This window comes from Pelophylax lessonae (genome assembly GCF_965119305.1).
Source record: "Pelophylax lessonae genome assembly, chromosome: 7".
Taxonomy (NCBI): Eukaryota; Metazoa; Chordata; class Amphibia; order Anura; family Ranidae; genus Pelophylax; species Pelophylax lessonae.
Window position 1 is genome coordinate 26989709 of NC_138774.1, and position 15257 is coordinate 27004965.

General features: G+C 40.7%; 1 protein-coding gene across 1 annotated transcript in view; it reads right to left on the bottom strand.

Moving 5' to 3' along the window:
* LOC309559750 (BCL-6 corepressor-like protein 1) overlaps positions 1-10305 on the bottom strand; it is a gene marked incomplete at its 5' end in the record, with an annotated part of 105176 nt that extends 94871 nt beyond the window's left edge. The window contains one exon of the mRNA XM_082263188.1: positions 10142-10305. Coding sequence (XP_082119314.1) covers positions 10142-10305 — 164 coding nt within the window. The remainder of the gene's footprint in view (positions 1-10141) is intronic.
* Between the last annotated feature and the right edge of the window lie 4952 nt (positions 10306-15257).

The following is a 15257-nucleotide window of genomic DNA, read 5'->3' on the forward strand; positions in this document are numbered from 1 at the left end:
GATGGAAAGGTTTAGACAAAAATTTACCAACCCCGGAGATCAGCTTTAAATTAAAAAAATGGACCAAATCTATCCAATTGTTACCCATATGTAACATTTTTTTGCTCATTCCCTCTAGTGTTCTCTACAGTTGATACATTGGATCTCTTTCCCATCGCTCCTTGGCTCCATCTAGAGGCCATAATGTGGTATTTTACAACCGCCTAATATAAAAAGAACATTCGTTCAGAAGTGAATATAGCCTAGAGAACGTTTGTTTTCACCCCAATTCGCATAGAGCGCATGTCCATAGAGATTCAATGGGCGAAAAGCTATACAATTTAGTATTTTTTTTATTTAAATAGACCCCCTACAGTTTTCTCTAGGGATAGGTTCCCACTCAAAGCAGGTGGTTCCTCGCGTTATGCAACACTGTACCCAAAATAATTACATTTTTTTCGCACAATTAGAGCTTTCTTTTGGTGGGATGTAATCCCCTCTGGGGTTTTTATTTTTTGCTAAACAAACGAAAAAAGAAGGTTTTCTTAGTTTCGGCTATAAAATTTTGCAAACAAGTAATTTTTCTTCTCAACTGATGTGAGCTAATGAGGCGGCACTGATGAGCGCTGATGGGGCGACACTGTCTATCAATGTGAACGCAGTCCTAACAGCCGCGCTGGTTAACGGCTCGCCTTTCCTCTCACCGACACAGCACGTGAGGAAAGGAAAGCCGATAACCGGCAAGTCTGTTTACATGCGATCAGCTGTGATTGGATACAGCTGATCACATGGTAAAGGGCTGCTATGATTAGCCCTTCACCCCGATCTGTGATCAGCTGTGCTTGAAAGACACAGCGGTCACAGAGCGCCGCAGGAGGCGGGGTTCTGGAGAGACACCCATTGATGCCCTCCCAGAACTGAACGACCTCGCTGCAGCTGACATTTGGCTATATAGTGTGGTCTGCAGCTGGTTAAGAATTAATGAAATTGCCGGTCACCTCCAAAGGGGCAACGCGTTTCTGTGTTATGGGAAAGCGCACAATTTTGTGTACGTTTTTGCAACACACAAATGTGAAACTAGCCTTAGTCGCCCCTTAAAAAGTCCTTAAAATAACTGTTGATCCACCTAATGCACCTTCCTGTGACAGAGTGACAACGCTGCTGCACTGCTCCCAAATTCAGAGCCAAGTTGTTGCTGCTGCACTGCTCCCAAATTCAGAGCCAAGTTGCTGCTGCTGCACTGCTCCCAAATTCAGAGCCAAGTTGCTGCTGCTGCACTGCTCCCAAATTCAGAGCCAAGTTGCTGCTGCTGCACTGCTCCCAAATTCAGAGCCAAGTTGCTGCTGCTGCACTGCTCCCAAATTCAGAGCCAAGTTGCTGCTGCTTCACTGCTCCCAAATTCAGAGCCAAGTTGCTGCTGCACTGCTTCCAAATTCAGAGCCAAGTTGCTGCTGCACTGCTCCCAAATTCAGAGCCAAGTTGCTGCTGCACTGCTCCCAAATTCAGAGCCAAGTTGCTGCTGCACTGCTCCCAAATTCAGAGCCAAGTTGCTGTTGCACTGCTCCCAAATTCAGAGCCAAGTTGCTGCTGCACTGCTCCCAAATTCAGAGCCAAGTTGCCACTCTCATGTAGTCTGTACCTGCTTGCACTAGTGAAGGAGGAGAGGTTAAAGGGGGTGTGGCTTTATGGGTTGTATGCAGCTTGTTGATCGGCACCTGGCCACACCTAGTCCCGCCCACTGCTTTCTGGATTGGTAGCACTGCCTCTATTGAGACCCTCCCACTGAGCTGCAGTGCCTGGGAAGGTGGAGCGCGTGAGAGTTAAATGAAGGAGGATTTGGCTCAGTCGGGGCGGAGGAAGTCCTGTGCAGCACATAGTACTTTTCTAAAATATTGATAGTTTGCCTTTTTCTAGTGGCCTAACAGGAGGAAAAAATAAAAAAAAGGTCTTCCTTTAAGAGCCGGTAATGGCCGTGGCTCGGCGCTACAACTCCGTCATTAGTCTATAGAGAACTCATCTTTATCTCCAACACGGATCAATAGCCAGAACACGCGGGCCTCTGGTAAGCGATGTGGCAGCAGTCATCCCAGTCACCTCCTGACACCTCCATCTGCCCGCAGTCAATGACAAGAGCGCATTACTGTTGTCACTCAGGAAACGTCAATGTCACCCGAATGCAGCTGCGTGCGGAGACGAGTCGCCGGTGACGTGCTGAAACGCAGCGCCTGGTCTTCGGCTGGCGACAGCGGCACGGGAAAGATCGGAAAATTAGGGAGGTAAATCACCTTGATGCGACATACCAGGCGACTGGCCTCGGGGCAATCAGCGCGGGCGGATCTGCGAGAGCCTTTCAAACAGCAGATGGGTAGGAGGGGGGGGGGGTGGTGAAGTTTTTTTTTTTTTTTTTAGGAGTTCAGCGGCAGCTCAAGAAGCAAGCGTGCCTGTGCAAAAAAATAAAAAATAAAGATCAAACTAAATATAAAATAAAAAATTTATAGAACGAATAAAATATATAAAAAAATCTTTGAGACGCATTTTTACAGCCCGCCCTTCAAGCTGCAAAGGCAACGAATGGAGGCGTTCACATGCCGCGGTTGCAATGCTTTGTGCCTGCCACATAAATTATCCCCTCAATTGCATTTGGTGAGCAGTGCCGCTACCGAACCGGACCCATTCAAGTGAATAGGGATGTGCTGCAAATACTCCATTCGGAATTGCGGCACAATGGTGTGGCATTTTATGGGGTTAAAACAGGTGGTCAAAGAGGCATCATATCAACTCACCACCTGAGGATCACTTTTCAAAGGCGTGGCTATTTAGCCGTACGCCTAAATCTAGTCTAATACAGGTTAGGTCACATACACAGCCAGCATGCCCTGCACTGCAGCGCACAGATTCAAGCAATCTGTGCGTTGCGTAAGGCTGCATTCACATTTGGCGTTTTTGCAAATGTGCGCAAAATGGTGACTTTTTTTCTGAAGGTCCAATCAGCATAGCTCCTGGACAAATTGGGCAGATATCTCCCACAGCAGTGCTTCTCAACCACTGGACCATGGTTAACGATCCTGCTGGACCCCTGCCACACCAGGCTCAGACTGGCCCAAAGACTAGTGGACCCCATGACACTTTTTATGAAATGAAAGTATCCTGGCTAAAATTATTTAATGGGAGGATGGATCTGCACCCGACAGATCTGAAATCATTAGGGCGCTACTGCGTTTGGGCACAAAACTACTTAATTAGAAATAGCATTGGCGGAGTTACAGTCTTCTTCATCTGTTAGCAATATGGACGACTCCTGTCCCAAGGGAAGCTGGGTACCACCGCTGACACCAATTGCCATTCTCCCATTGGGGCCACTTTCCCACTGATACCCAATGATTTGGGGAGATCTGCTCTCCTGAGGACCACATACTAAGGAAATGGAGAGATCTTCTCTCCTGAGGACCACGCCTACCAATGAACTGGGGAGATCTTTATTGAGGACCACTTACTAATGATTTGGGGAAATCTCTCCTGAGGACCACCTACTAGGGAAATGGGGAGATCTCTCCTGAGGACCACTTACTAATAAATTGGGGAGATCTACTCTCTTGAGGACCACGTACTAAGGAACTTTGGAGAGCTCTCCTGAGGACTACCTACTAGGGAAATTGGGAGATCTACTCTCTTGGAGGACCACCTACTAATGAATTGGGGAGACCTCTCCTGAGGACCACTACTAATGAATTGGGAAGACCTCTCCTGAGGACCACTACTAATGAATTGGGGAGACCTCTCCTGAGGACCACTACTAATGAATTGGGGAGACCTCTCCTGAGGACCACTACTAATGAATTGTGGAGACCTCTCCTGAGGACCACCTATTAATGAATTGTGGAGACCTCTCCTGAGGACCACCTATTAATGAATTGTGGCGACCTCTCCTGAGGACCACCTATTAATGAATTGTGGAGACCTCTCCTGAGGACCACCTATTAATGAATTGTGGAGACCTCTCCTGAGGACCACCTATTAATGAATTGTGGAGACCTCTCCTGAGGACCACTACTAATGAACTGGGGAGATCTGAGGACCACCTACTAGGGAAATCAGGAGATCTCTCCTAAAGACCACCTACTAATGAATTGTAGAGACCTCTCCTGAGGACCACTATTAATGAACTGGGGAGATCTCTGAGGACCACCTAGTAGGGAAATCAGGAGATCTCTCCTGAGGACCACCTACTAATGAATTGTAGAGACTTCTCCTGAGGACCACCAACTAGGGAAAAATGGGGAGATATACTCTCTTGGAGGACCACCTATTAATGAATTGTGGAGACCTCTCCTGTGGACCACTACTAATGAATTGTGGAGACCTCTCCTGAGGACCACTACTACTGGGGAGATAGTTTTTCCTGGGGGTCAATTTCCCAATGACACTAATGATTTGGGGAGATTAGCATTTCCTGGGAGCCACTATTCAATGAACACCAATGGTTTAAATGACTTGGGGGGCATTCTCCTCTAAAGGGCACTATCCCACTGACATCAATGATTTGGGGGGTTATTTTCCCCTGAGGGGCACAAGGGAGGTCTGTATCTCACCGGTGGTCACTGCTTTCCTTAGAATCCAAGAAAAGTTCTACACGACGCATAATAAAAGTCATCTTATTTATTCCCCGAGCTTCCATCATTCTGCACTCCGAACATGAGAGCCAGCATTGTGCCTCCTGGATAAAGCCCAGAGGTCACAGGGTCGTACTATTTAGGCACATGTCTTTCTGCGGAGTCCGTTGGATGACCTGTATGTCTTTTCTTACAATACGAGGCTTGCTGGGACAATGTAACCTTCTCCCAAACTGGAAAAATGAACGTTATAAAAATAAAGTTCACAAAAAAAAAAAAAAACCTCGGGGATTTTTTTCCCCGTAAGAGGCGAGGACGGCGCACGCTTCCTGTGCTGAGAACAAATGGCTTTTATTTTAATCTTGGTTCCAGAATATTAGAGGAAGGACGAGTAGACATTGTGAGACAAAGTAACCTTTTTAAAGGCCATGATGGGAAAAGAGTGGACAAAAATCGGAGCGTTCTTCATGAAAAAAACAAAAAAATTAATGTCCTACCCAACCGGGATCAGAGGAATGCAAACAAAGCAATGCTCTGGCCACACAAAAAGATCCAATTTGTATCTTTTATATTGCCAGGAACATTTTTAGATCATCCTCGCTTGCCAAGGAAGGGGTGATCCAACAGCCTAGGCACCAACCTGGAAATACGAAGCCGTTGGGAGTTGGAACCCACCAGCTCAACAGCTTGCTACGTGTCATAGAACCTAAGCCTCGGCATGAAGGCCAGGAAAATAGCATTTCCTGAATAGGGTTAGCATGCAGTTTCTCTCAAGGCCCCATAGACAATAGATGTCTTGCATTTGCATCCATCTGCAAGGACAATAGGCCTGGGAAGACTTTACGGACAGACAATGACGGTGTCTTCCGCCACCGCCGTTGTCAGTACACAGTGACAGTGCTGCGTTCCGTAAACACGCTGAATTTATTGCCTGCAGACTCTGAGCTGCAGAGAACACAAAGCCAGCCCCGCAATTACGAAGCAGCCAGCAAACCCTTCCCGGACAGGGTCAAATGCATTTTAAATAGAAGACCTGTTATGAAGAAGAAGGGAGACAGTGACCGCCAACGGTCAACTGCGTCTTTCAATACGAAAGGTGGTTTCATAAGGAGGTAACAAACTTCTCTGCTGAAACCACAGAATTGAATACCATACACACGCGTGTGCACACAATGGTGTGGATAGATTTTAAAATTCTTCCATGTAGAGGAAAGGCACATGTGCGTTATGTACAATTGTTCGGTCATCCTTGACATGCAAATAGGACTGTTAATCTGATTAAAGTCTGGCCAGAAATTCCAAAAAGCAATGCCAAGCAATGAAATACTCAAGAGCAACAAAGTTAGCTTTAGAGCAGCCATTTTCAACCACCGTTCCATGCAGGGCCAGGACAAGGGGTGGCTGCCCTGGGCACAATGGTATATTGCAGCGATGGGGGCGCCCTGTGCCAGTTGCTTCCGTTATAAGGCTGACAGTGACTGCAACATCACTGCCAACCCTAAGGCAAGGGGGAGGCGCAGTTTGGCATCTTTGTCCTGGGCGCTGGGTGACCTTGTCCCTGCATTGGTTCCATGGAACTTCAAGGGTTCCTCAAAGGTTGCTAGGGGTTCCTTGAGCTGTGGCTGATTGACCTCCCATTCGATGGTGCCTGCATAGTCCTGGGGTTAACGCTACTTGGTAGAGCCAGCTGCATGAATCCAAAGCTGTCTAATGGTGGCATTCTGGTTGTCACCTCTGCAAAAGGGGACATTCTTCCCACTTGCCACCAATAAAAGGATCATAATTTCCTACTGATAACCAACAAATTGGTTTTTACAAGGGTTCTCCAATACCTAAAAACCATTTTAAGGGTTCCTCCAGGGTGAAAAGGTTAAAGCGGAGTTCACAAGGGTTCTCCGAGACCTAAAAACAATTTTAATGGTTCCTCCAGGGTGAAAAGGTTAAAGCGGAGTTCACAAGGGTTCTCCGAGACCTAAAAACTATTTTAAGGGTTCCTCCAGGGGGAAAAGGTTAAAGCGGAGTTCACAAGGGTTCTCCGAGACCTAAAAACAATTTTAAGGGTTCCTCCAGGGTGAAAAGGTTAAAGCGGAGTTCACAAGGGTTCTCCGAGACCTAAAAACAATTTTAAGGGTTCCTTCAGGGTGAAAATGTTAAAGCGGAGTTCACAAGGGTTCTCCGAGACCTAAAAACAATTTTAAGGGTTCCTCCAGGGTGAAAAGGTTAAAAGCGGAGTTCCAGCCGTATTTGTGTTTATTAAAAGTCAGCAGCTACAAAAAGTGTGGCTGCTGACTTTTAATAAACACACACACCTGTCCCAGGATCCAGCAATGCGGCCACCCGAAGCCTCGGTTCTCTTCCTCTTCTCCCCACAGCGCCGGCATCCGGCTGTGATAGCTTGCGGCTTTACAGCCGGGTTCACACTGCACATACTGAATGGCAGGGCAATCTTCTGGGACCTCTGAAGTGTCCCAGAAGATTGTAGGGAGGGAGGGGGAGAGGAGAACTTCCCCTTGAGGCCTGAGCAGAAGTGGGAGCGGGTACCTGTAAAAACTAGGTAACCCCCCCCCCTCCAAAAAAATGACACGCCAGGGGGTCAGCAGTCCCTAATGCTTCAGTTCCACTTTTGGGTGGAACTCCGCTTTAAAAAAAAGGCGGCTTTAGAGTTTACTTGAGGTGGAAAGTCGGTAACTGACCTCGTTAAGGTACGATAACAGAATAGCAAGTGATCAAAGGTATTCCTACCAACAATTATGGCAAAACTCCCAAGCCAATTTTCCGCAATTTTCATAAACTGGAAGCCAATGTGCCATAGCTCTTTTTCTCTGGTCAGAAATGCCAAGTAATAAAATAATGCCGAGCTTTAGGAGTTGGTAGTTAGCATTTGGCTTTAGGGGTTACCTTGAGGTTGAAGGTCAGTAACTTAGTTGAGGTGTGAAACCTCATAATATGGGTGTAATAAGCGAATAACACCTGATAAAAAAAATACTGCATTTCTTCCAACAATTATGCCAAACCTCCAAAGCCAAATTTCCCCATCTGAAAGTCAACAATATAGTGTAACAGATCTGATCAAATTATTCCTATCGAAATCTCCTGTGCCAAAACTCCTGGGTCAATTTGCAGGAGCCATCAATCAGACATCCCATATAACATATTCAATAAATAGCATTCCCATTGATTTTTCCAGTGCCCAAACTCCCAAGACAATTTTCATAAACTGGAAGCCAATGTGCCATTTAGCCGTTATCTTTTTCTGGTGTCGAAATGCCAAGCAATGAAATATTGAAGAGCAACAATTTTAGCTTTAGGGGTTACCTTGAGGTTGAAGGTCAGTAAAATGACCATATTAAGGTGTGAAACGTATCCTTTGGATGTGATCAAAGGCATTCCTACAAACAATTATGCCAAAACTCCCAAGCCAAATTTTTAGCATCGGAAAGTCAACCTATACAGTAAGATGTGATCAAAATGATGCTTACCGAAATCTCAGGCGAGTTCGAGGAGCCAGCAATTGGTTATCCCATTTAACAGATTGGTAAAAACTACTGATATTTCCAGTTCCAAAACCCCCAAGCCAATTTTCAGCAATTTTCAGAAACTGAAGAAAATGTGCACAAGTCATCAATTGGATATCCAATAAAAAAAAATTATTCCTACCGATAGTTCTAGTGCCCAAACTCCCAAGCCAATTTTCAGCAATTTTCATAAACTGGACACCAATGTGCCATATATCCTCTTATTCTGGTCCAGAAATGCCAAGCAGTGGAATACTGAAGAACAACAAAGTTAGCTTTAGGTATTTCCTCGGGTCAGTAAATTAACTCTTTAAAAAGATGTGAATAGCTGATTGTCTAGGTGGGATAACCAAAATTCATGTGATAAAAGCTCTTCATACCAATAATTAGGGGTGCCAAAGCAGCAGCCGAAAGCCAACATGCAGTATAAACAGATGAGATCAAAATTATTTCTACCAAAATTTTCCCGGGGCGAAAACTCCCGGGTCAATTTAAAAGAGCCAGCAATCGGACATCCCATATACCAGCGATGGCAAACCTTGGCCCCCCAGATGTTTTGGAACTACATTTCCCATAATGCCGATCTACACTGCAGAGTGCATGAGCATCATGGGAAATGTAGTTCCAAAACATCTGGGATGCCAAGGTTCACCATCACTGCCATATACCATGTTTGATAAAAAAAATACTCCTACTGTAAGGTTCCAAACGTCAAAACTCCCAAACCAAATTTTCATCAAATGGAAGCCAACCACAAGTGACAAAAAGGATTCCTGATAAAATTTTTCGTGCCAAAACTCTCAAGCTCATTTGCAACAGCTGTAAACCTTATATGAAACCTCAGCTGGACCTTATACCAAGGTTTAACCTTTTTTCAGTCAAGGCACCCTTTAAAAAATTCTGCACATTCTGGAGGACACAACATTCTAAAATATAAAAACACTAAACTAGAAGTATTGTAGATTGTATCAGATTTAACACACGTAGGACACACAAAGTTAGAGTTGATTTTTTCCTCCACCTTTGCACACTAGTACTGAATACTATTCCTAATTTTTCTCCTCATCTTTCTCCACAATTTTGGGGACATTTTTAGACATCTCTAAAGAACCCACCCAGATGGCACCTCAGGGTGCCGAGGAACCCTGGTTGAAAAAGGCTGGCCTACTCTACTGCACCACAAGAAATCCCATGTTGCCTCTTCATAGGCATTGCCTTGCCCCGAATGTGGCGCCTCTCTTGGAGAAAGGAGTTTCTTTATCTAGGACGTTGTACATTTTCTCACAAATTTTTTTGGACATTTGGGAACAATTTTTTGGTGCTTTGCCAAGGCAACCCTGATGAACCCAGAAAGGCACCCTGGTTGAAGAAAAGGGCTGCCTTATACGACAAAGGCAATACGAATTATTCCTAACAAAAATTCCAAAACCAAAACTCCCCCCCCCCCCCCCCCCCCCCCAAGTCATTTTCAGCCGCCAGCAACAGAACGCTCTGTACAACGTATGGAATTTAAGGAAAATTGCTACCGAAATTTCCAGTTCCGAAACTCCCAAGCCAATTTTCAGAAATGCGCTGTATAACACAAGTGATAGAAAATATTCCTACCAAACTTTGGGGGACTAAAATTATTACCAGGCCAATTTTCAGCACCAGTAAACAAACAAACCGTATAACATGTGCAATACAAAGTTACGCCTAATAAAAAATTACGGTGCCAACAATCCCAAGTCTTTTTGCAGAAGCCAACAATGGAACATATTGTATATAAAAAAAAAAAAATGCAGAAAAAAAAAAAAAAGAAAAGTTTCCCTGCTGACATTTCTGGTGAAGAAACTCCTAAGCCGGATTTTCACCGGCCGGAAGCCGGTCATCAACAATAAAACATTATTCCTACCAAAATTTTCTGTGCTAAAACTAAAAAATTTTTCAGAGACCATGAACAAAAGTTTTATATACGCATGCATCAAAAATATTCCCATCAAATTTTCCCTGTATCTCCTGATGTACCTATGGATCTAGCTGCATCTCCTGATGTACCTAGCTGCATCTCCTGATGGATCCAGCTGCATCTCCTGATGGATCCAGCTGCATCTCCTGATGGATCCAGCTGCATCTCCTGATGGATCCAGCTGCATCTCCTGATGGATCCAGCTGCATCTCCTGATGGATCCAGCTGCATCTCCTGATGGATCCAGCTGCATCTCCTGATGGATCCAGCTGCATCTCCTGATGGATCCAGCTGCATCTCCTGATGGATCCAGCTGTATCTCCTGATGGATCTAGATCTTTCCTCCCCAGTCAAACTGTCTTTGGCTTGCACCTTTCATTCATTGGATTTCAGTTCCTTCAATTATGGAGGCTCAGCATCACATGTGGGCATTACCTGGGGAGGTCTGCACACGAATACACCGTGCCTCAGAATGCCCGCTCCGGAATGCCGAATCCGTAATGCCTACACCTCCAGCCCAATACCTGCTCATCAAGGCATTTTGTTATTTGCCTAACTGCTCCCAAGAACCAGCCCACTGCTTGCATCATAAAGAAGTTCTCTTGAGTTAAAGTGCTATAATAGTTTTAGTAACCTTTGTACAGCACCCTGCTGGCCCCTCCCACCAGCCATGATATGCTTGCATTGCATAGAGAAGCAAACAAAAAGACAAAAAAAGGGGTGCACCGGCCTAGCGCATTATCCTCAATAAAGGCTTTATTAGTAGAAAATAAAAAAGTGACAATTCACAAACAATGGCAATAAAACAGCATATCCAATCCAAACATCAGGAGCAGCCTGTGTCAATACCCACTGTAATACCCGTGAGAGGGCTCTGAGGAAGAGGCAAAGCCTCGAAACGTGTCAGCCGTCATTTGATAAGGAAAGTGGGTTCCTTATCAAATGGGAGGGCTGCTCCTGATGTTTGGATTGGATATGCTGTTTTAATACCATAATTTGTGAGTAGTCACTTTTTTATTTTCTACTAATAAAGCCTTTATTGAGGATAATGCGCTAGGCCGGTGCGCCATTTTTTTGTTTGCAGGACCTTCAGACTACCCCGGTCTTATATGGCAGCAAGGCCTTAGCCATTTGGGATGCCAAGTGCACGTTCCGTGGAAGGAGTGGCCGGGGGGGGTTCTGAGTGCAGGAGCAAGGTGCTATGCATCGCAAATTAGTTTCATTTCATAGAGAAGCACAGAGACCCAGTAATGAAGTCTAAAATAAGGTATGTATAAAGAATTTTATAAAAAAAATAAAATAAAATTATATATATATATATATATATATATATATATATATATATATATATATATATATATATATATATATATATATATATATATCTTATAGGGCAAGAACCACGGAAGAGCAAATATAACCAGCAGAAGAAGATTAGCATGTGCCTTGCCTTGTGTTCCCCCCCCCCCCCCCCTTTAGAACCAGTAAGAGCTGCGCTCTCTTTCAGAATGAAAAAATATATATATATTTATAATATTTTTTTTATTAAAATTGTACAAAACACACATTATATAATGCGTGTTTTATACAAATTTTATATAATTATTTTATTCAAAAAAAATAAAAAATATTATATATATAATTTTTTAATATTATATGCATCTAAATTTGTATTATTACTCTTAGACTGTAAGCTCTAACGAGCAGGGTCCTCTGATTCCTACTGTATTAAACTGTATTGTAATTGCACTGCCTGTCCTCATGTTGTAAAATGCTGCGTAAAATGTTGGCACTATATGAAGCCTGTATAATAATATATATTTTATTTATTACATTTTTTTATATGTGTAACAGTAATATAATATTTATATTATAAAAAAAATTATTTTTATTACGAATATTATATATAAATAGGAATATTGAATAATAATTTGTATTACTACTATTACTTTTAGATTGTAAGCTCTAACGAGCAGGGCCCTCTGATTCCTACAGTATAAAAAACTGTGTTGTACTGCTTGAACTCATGTTGTAACGTGCTGCGTCAAATGTTGGCACTATATCAAGCCTGTATAATAATAAATAAATATTTTATTACATTTTTTATATATGTGTAACAGTAATATAATATTTATATTATAAAAAATATTTATTACTAATATTATATATTTAAATAAGAATATTGAATATTAATTAGTATTATTACTATTACTCTTCGATTGCAAGCTCTAACAAGCAGGGCCCTCTGATTCCTACTGTATAAAACTCTGTTGTACTGCCTGTCCTCATGTTGTAACCTGCTGTGTAAACTGTTGGCACTATATAAATCCTGAATAATAATATTATATAAAATATATTGTATTTAAATATTATATGTATTTGAAAAAAAATGTTATAATTTCTATATTTTATTATAATATATATTTTTTATATTGTATTTAAAAAAAATTCTAATTTCTATATTTTATTATAATACATACATATATATATTTTTTTTTTATAGTGGATTTAAATATTATATGTATTTGAAAAAAAATTATAATTTCTATATTTTATTAGAATATATTTTTTTTATATTGTATTTAAAAAAATTCTAATTTCTATATTTTATTATTATTATTATTATAATATATATTTTTTTTTTTTTTCTAGAAATAGAAATGATATTATAATTTCTATATTTTATTATTATAATATATATATATATATATATATATATTTTTTTTTTTATATTGCATTTAAATATTATATGTATTTGAAAAAAAAATTATAATTTCTATATTTTATTATAATATATTTTTTTTATATTGTATTTAAAAAAATTCTAATTTCTATATTTTATTATTATTATAATATATATATATATATATATATATATTTTTTTTTTTTTTTAGAAATAGAAATGATATTATAATTTCTATATTTTATTATTATAATATATATATATATATTTTATATTGCATTTAAATATTATATGTATTTGAAAAAAAATGTTATAATTTCTATATTTTATTATAATATATTTTTTTTATATTGTATTTAAAAAAATTCTAATTTCTATATTTTATTATTATAATATATGTATATATATATATATATATATATATATATATATATATATATATATATATATATATATATATATATATATATATATTTTTTTTTTTTTTTTATATTGTATTTAAATATTATATGTATTTGAAAAAAAATTATTATAATTTATATATATTTTTTTTTATATTGTATTTAAATATTATATGCATTTTAAAAAAATATAGATTATAATTTCTATATTTTATTATTACAATATATATATATATAACATTTTTTTTTTTTTTTTAATTGTATTTGAAAAAAAAAAAAAAAATGTAATTAAATATTATATATATATATATATATATATATATATATATATATATATATATATATATATATATATATATATATATATATATATATATATATATATATATATTTGAAAAAAAAATGTAATTATAATTATAATTGAGAGATATAGATATATATATATATATATATATATATATATATATATTTTTTTAAATTATGATTAAAAAAAAAAAAAAAAAAAAAAAAGAACAGAGCAAACCCAGGATACCAATCCCGCTCAATAAATACGATGAATTCTAACTCGAGCGATCAGACGGCCAGCGCTTTTCCGCTGTACCAGCAACATTAGTCACAGATAAAAATGGATACAAAAAGGCCGCGGTCAAAAGTTTCTAATCCGCCATAAAGGGGATGGAGGGGGGGGGGGGGGTGGAGTGGCACAGCGGAAAAAGGAAGCATGGTCAGAAAATGAACGGCACATTATGTTGTTTACCATACCGAGCGAGCCGAGCTGAAAAAAAAAAAAAAGAAAAAAAATCTTCCCAGGCGGAGTATGGCGATCGCCTCGGCTCAGACGTTCCATGCAGGGAATACGGCTTTCCGTTATGTAGTGAGGTCACCTCTCCAGATTACCCCGTATTACCATTCTCCAGATCCTCCGACTGCTCTGAATACAAATTCATCTCCGCATGTTAATGCCCTGCAAGAATCCGGAGCGTTCCTCGCCGCCTGGATCACCTGGACGTATTATAACCCGTACAGACGCCTGCGAGGGGCATTAATATTCACAGACCGCTGAACTGACAGACGCAGAATAGAAACGATTCGGGATTTTCCGCATCAACTTTCCGCCCGCTTAGGTCTCAAACTTCTCGGCTCGCAGCCTGAGCGCGGAGAGGGTTAAATACGACGGCGGAGGCCCAAATCCCGCACCGTGCCGGGGAGGATAACAAGCTGCCCTACGCCAACCTCATACAGGCAGCGGCCCCTTCGTGTGATCGCCCTACGTGTCCGTCTGGCCGTGACAGCGATGCCCCCCCCCCCTCCCCCGGTATACAGAAAGGGACTGGCGATAAAAATCACGGCGGAACGTCGGTATAAAATAAAGCAGATTACTTTCTAAGTAAACAAAAGAGCGATTGAAGCGGGCGGAAAATGAGCTGACGAATCACCGGACCGGCCAACCAAAAACACAAACAAAAAGAAGGATAATTCGGCTACAGATGGGAGCCAATGAAATCAGTCATCACCTGGATCCTTCTATTTCCCATCCCCCCAAGGCTGGCCACACACTGCACAATCTGATTGTACAATCTGCTTCATCTATGCAATCCTATGGCCTGTATGAACCATCCGTTTTTATTCCACCAGCCTGTTCCCGACCCTACAAAGATTGGACAATCAGATCCTAAAGTCTGGAGACAAAATTACCTAGAACGTTCCCGACCAGCTCTAGAACGTTCTGAATGTTCCAGAATTTGTTTTGTATATTCCCGATACATTGGGAGATACTTCATTAGAAATACAGATAGAGGAGGGCATATCAAGAGATACTTCTCAAAACACAGAGAAAGGGCACATCGGGAGATACTTCTAGATAAATACAGATAGAGGAGGACACATCGGGAGATACTTCTAGTTAAATTGAGATGGAGGAGGTCAGATGAGGAGATACTTCTAGAAAAAAAACACTAGAAAAAAAAAAAAAAAAAGAGGGAACATCAGGAGATACTTCTAGATAAATACAGATAGAGGAGGACACATCGGGAGATACTTCTAGATAAATACAGATAGAGGAGGACACATCGGGAGATACTTCTAGTTAAATTGAGATGGAGGAGGTCAGATGAGGAGATA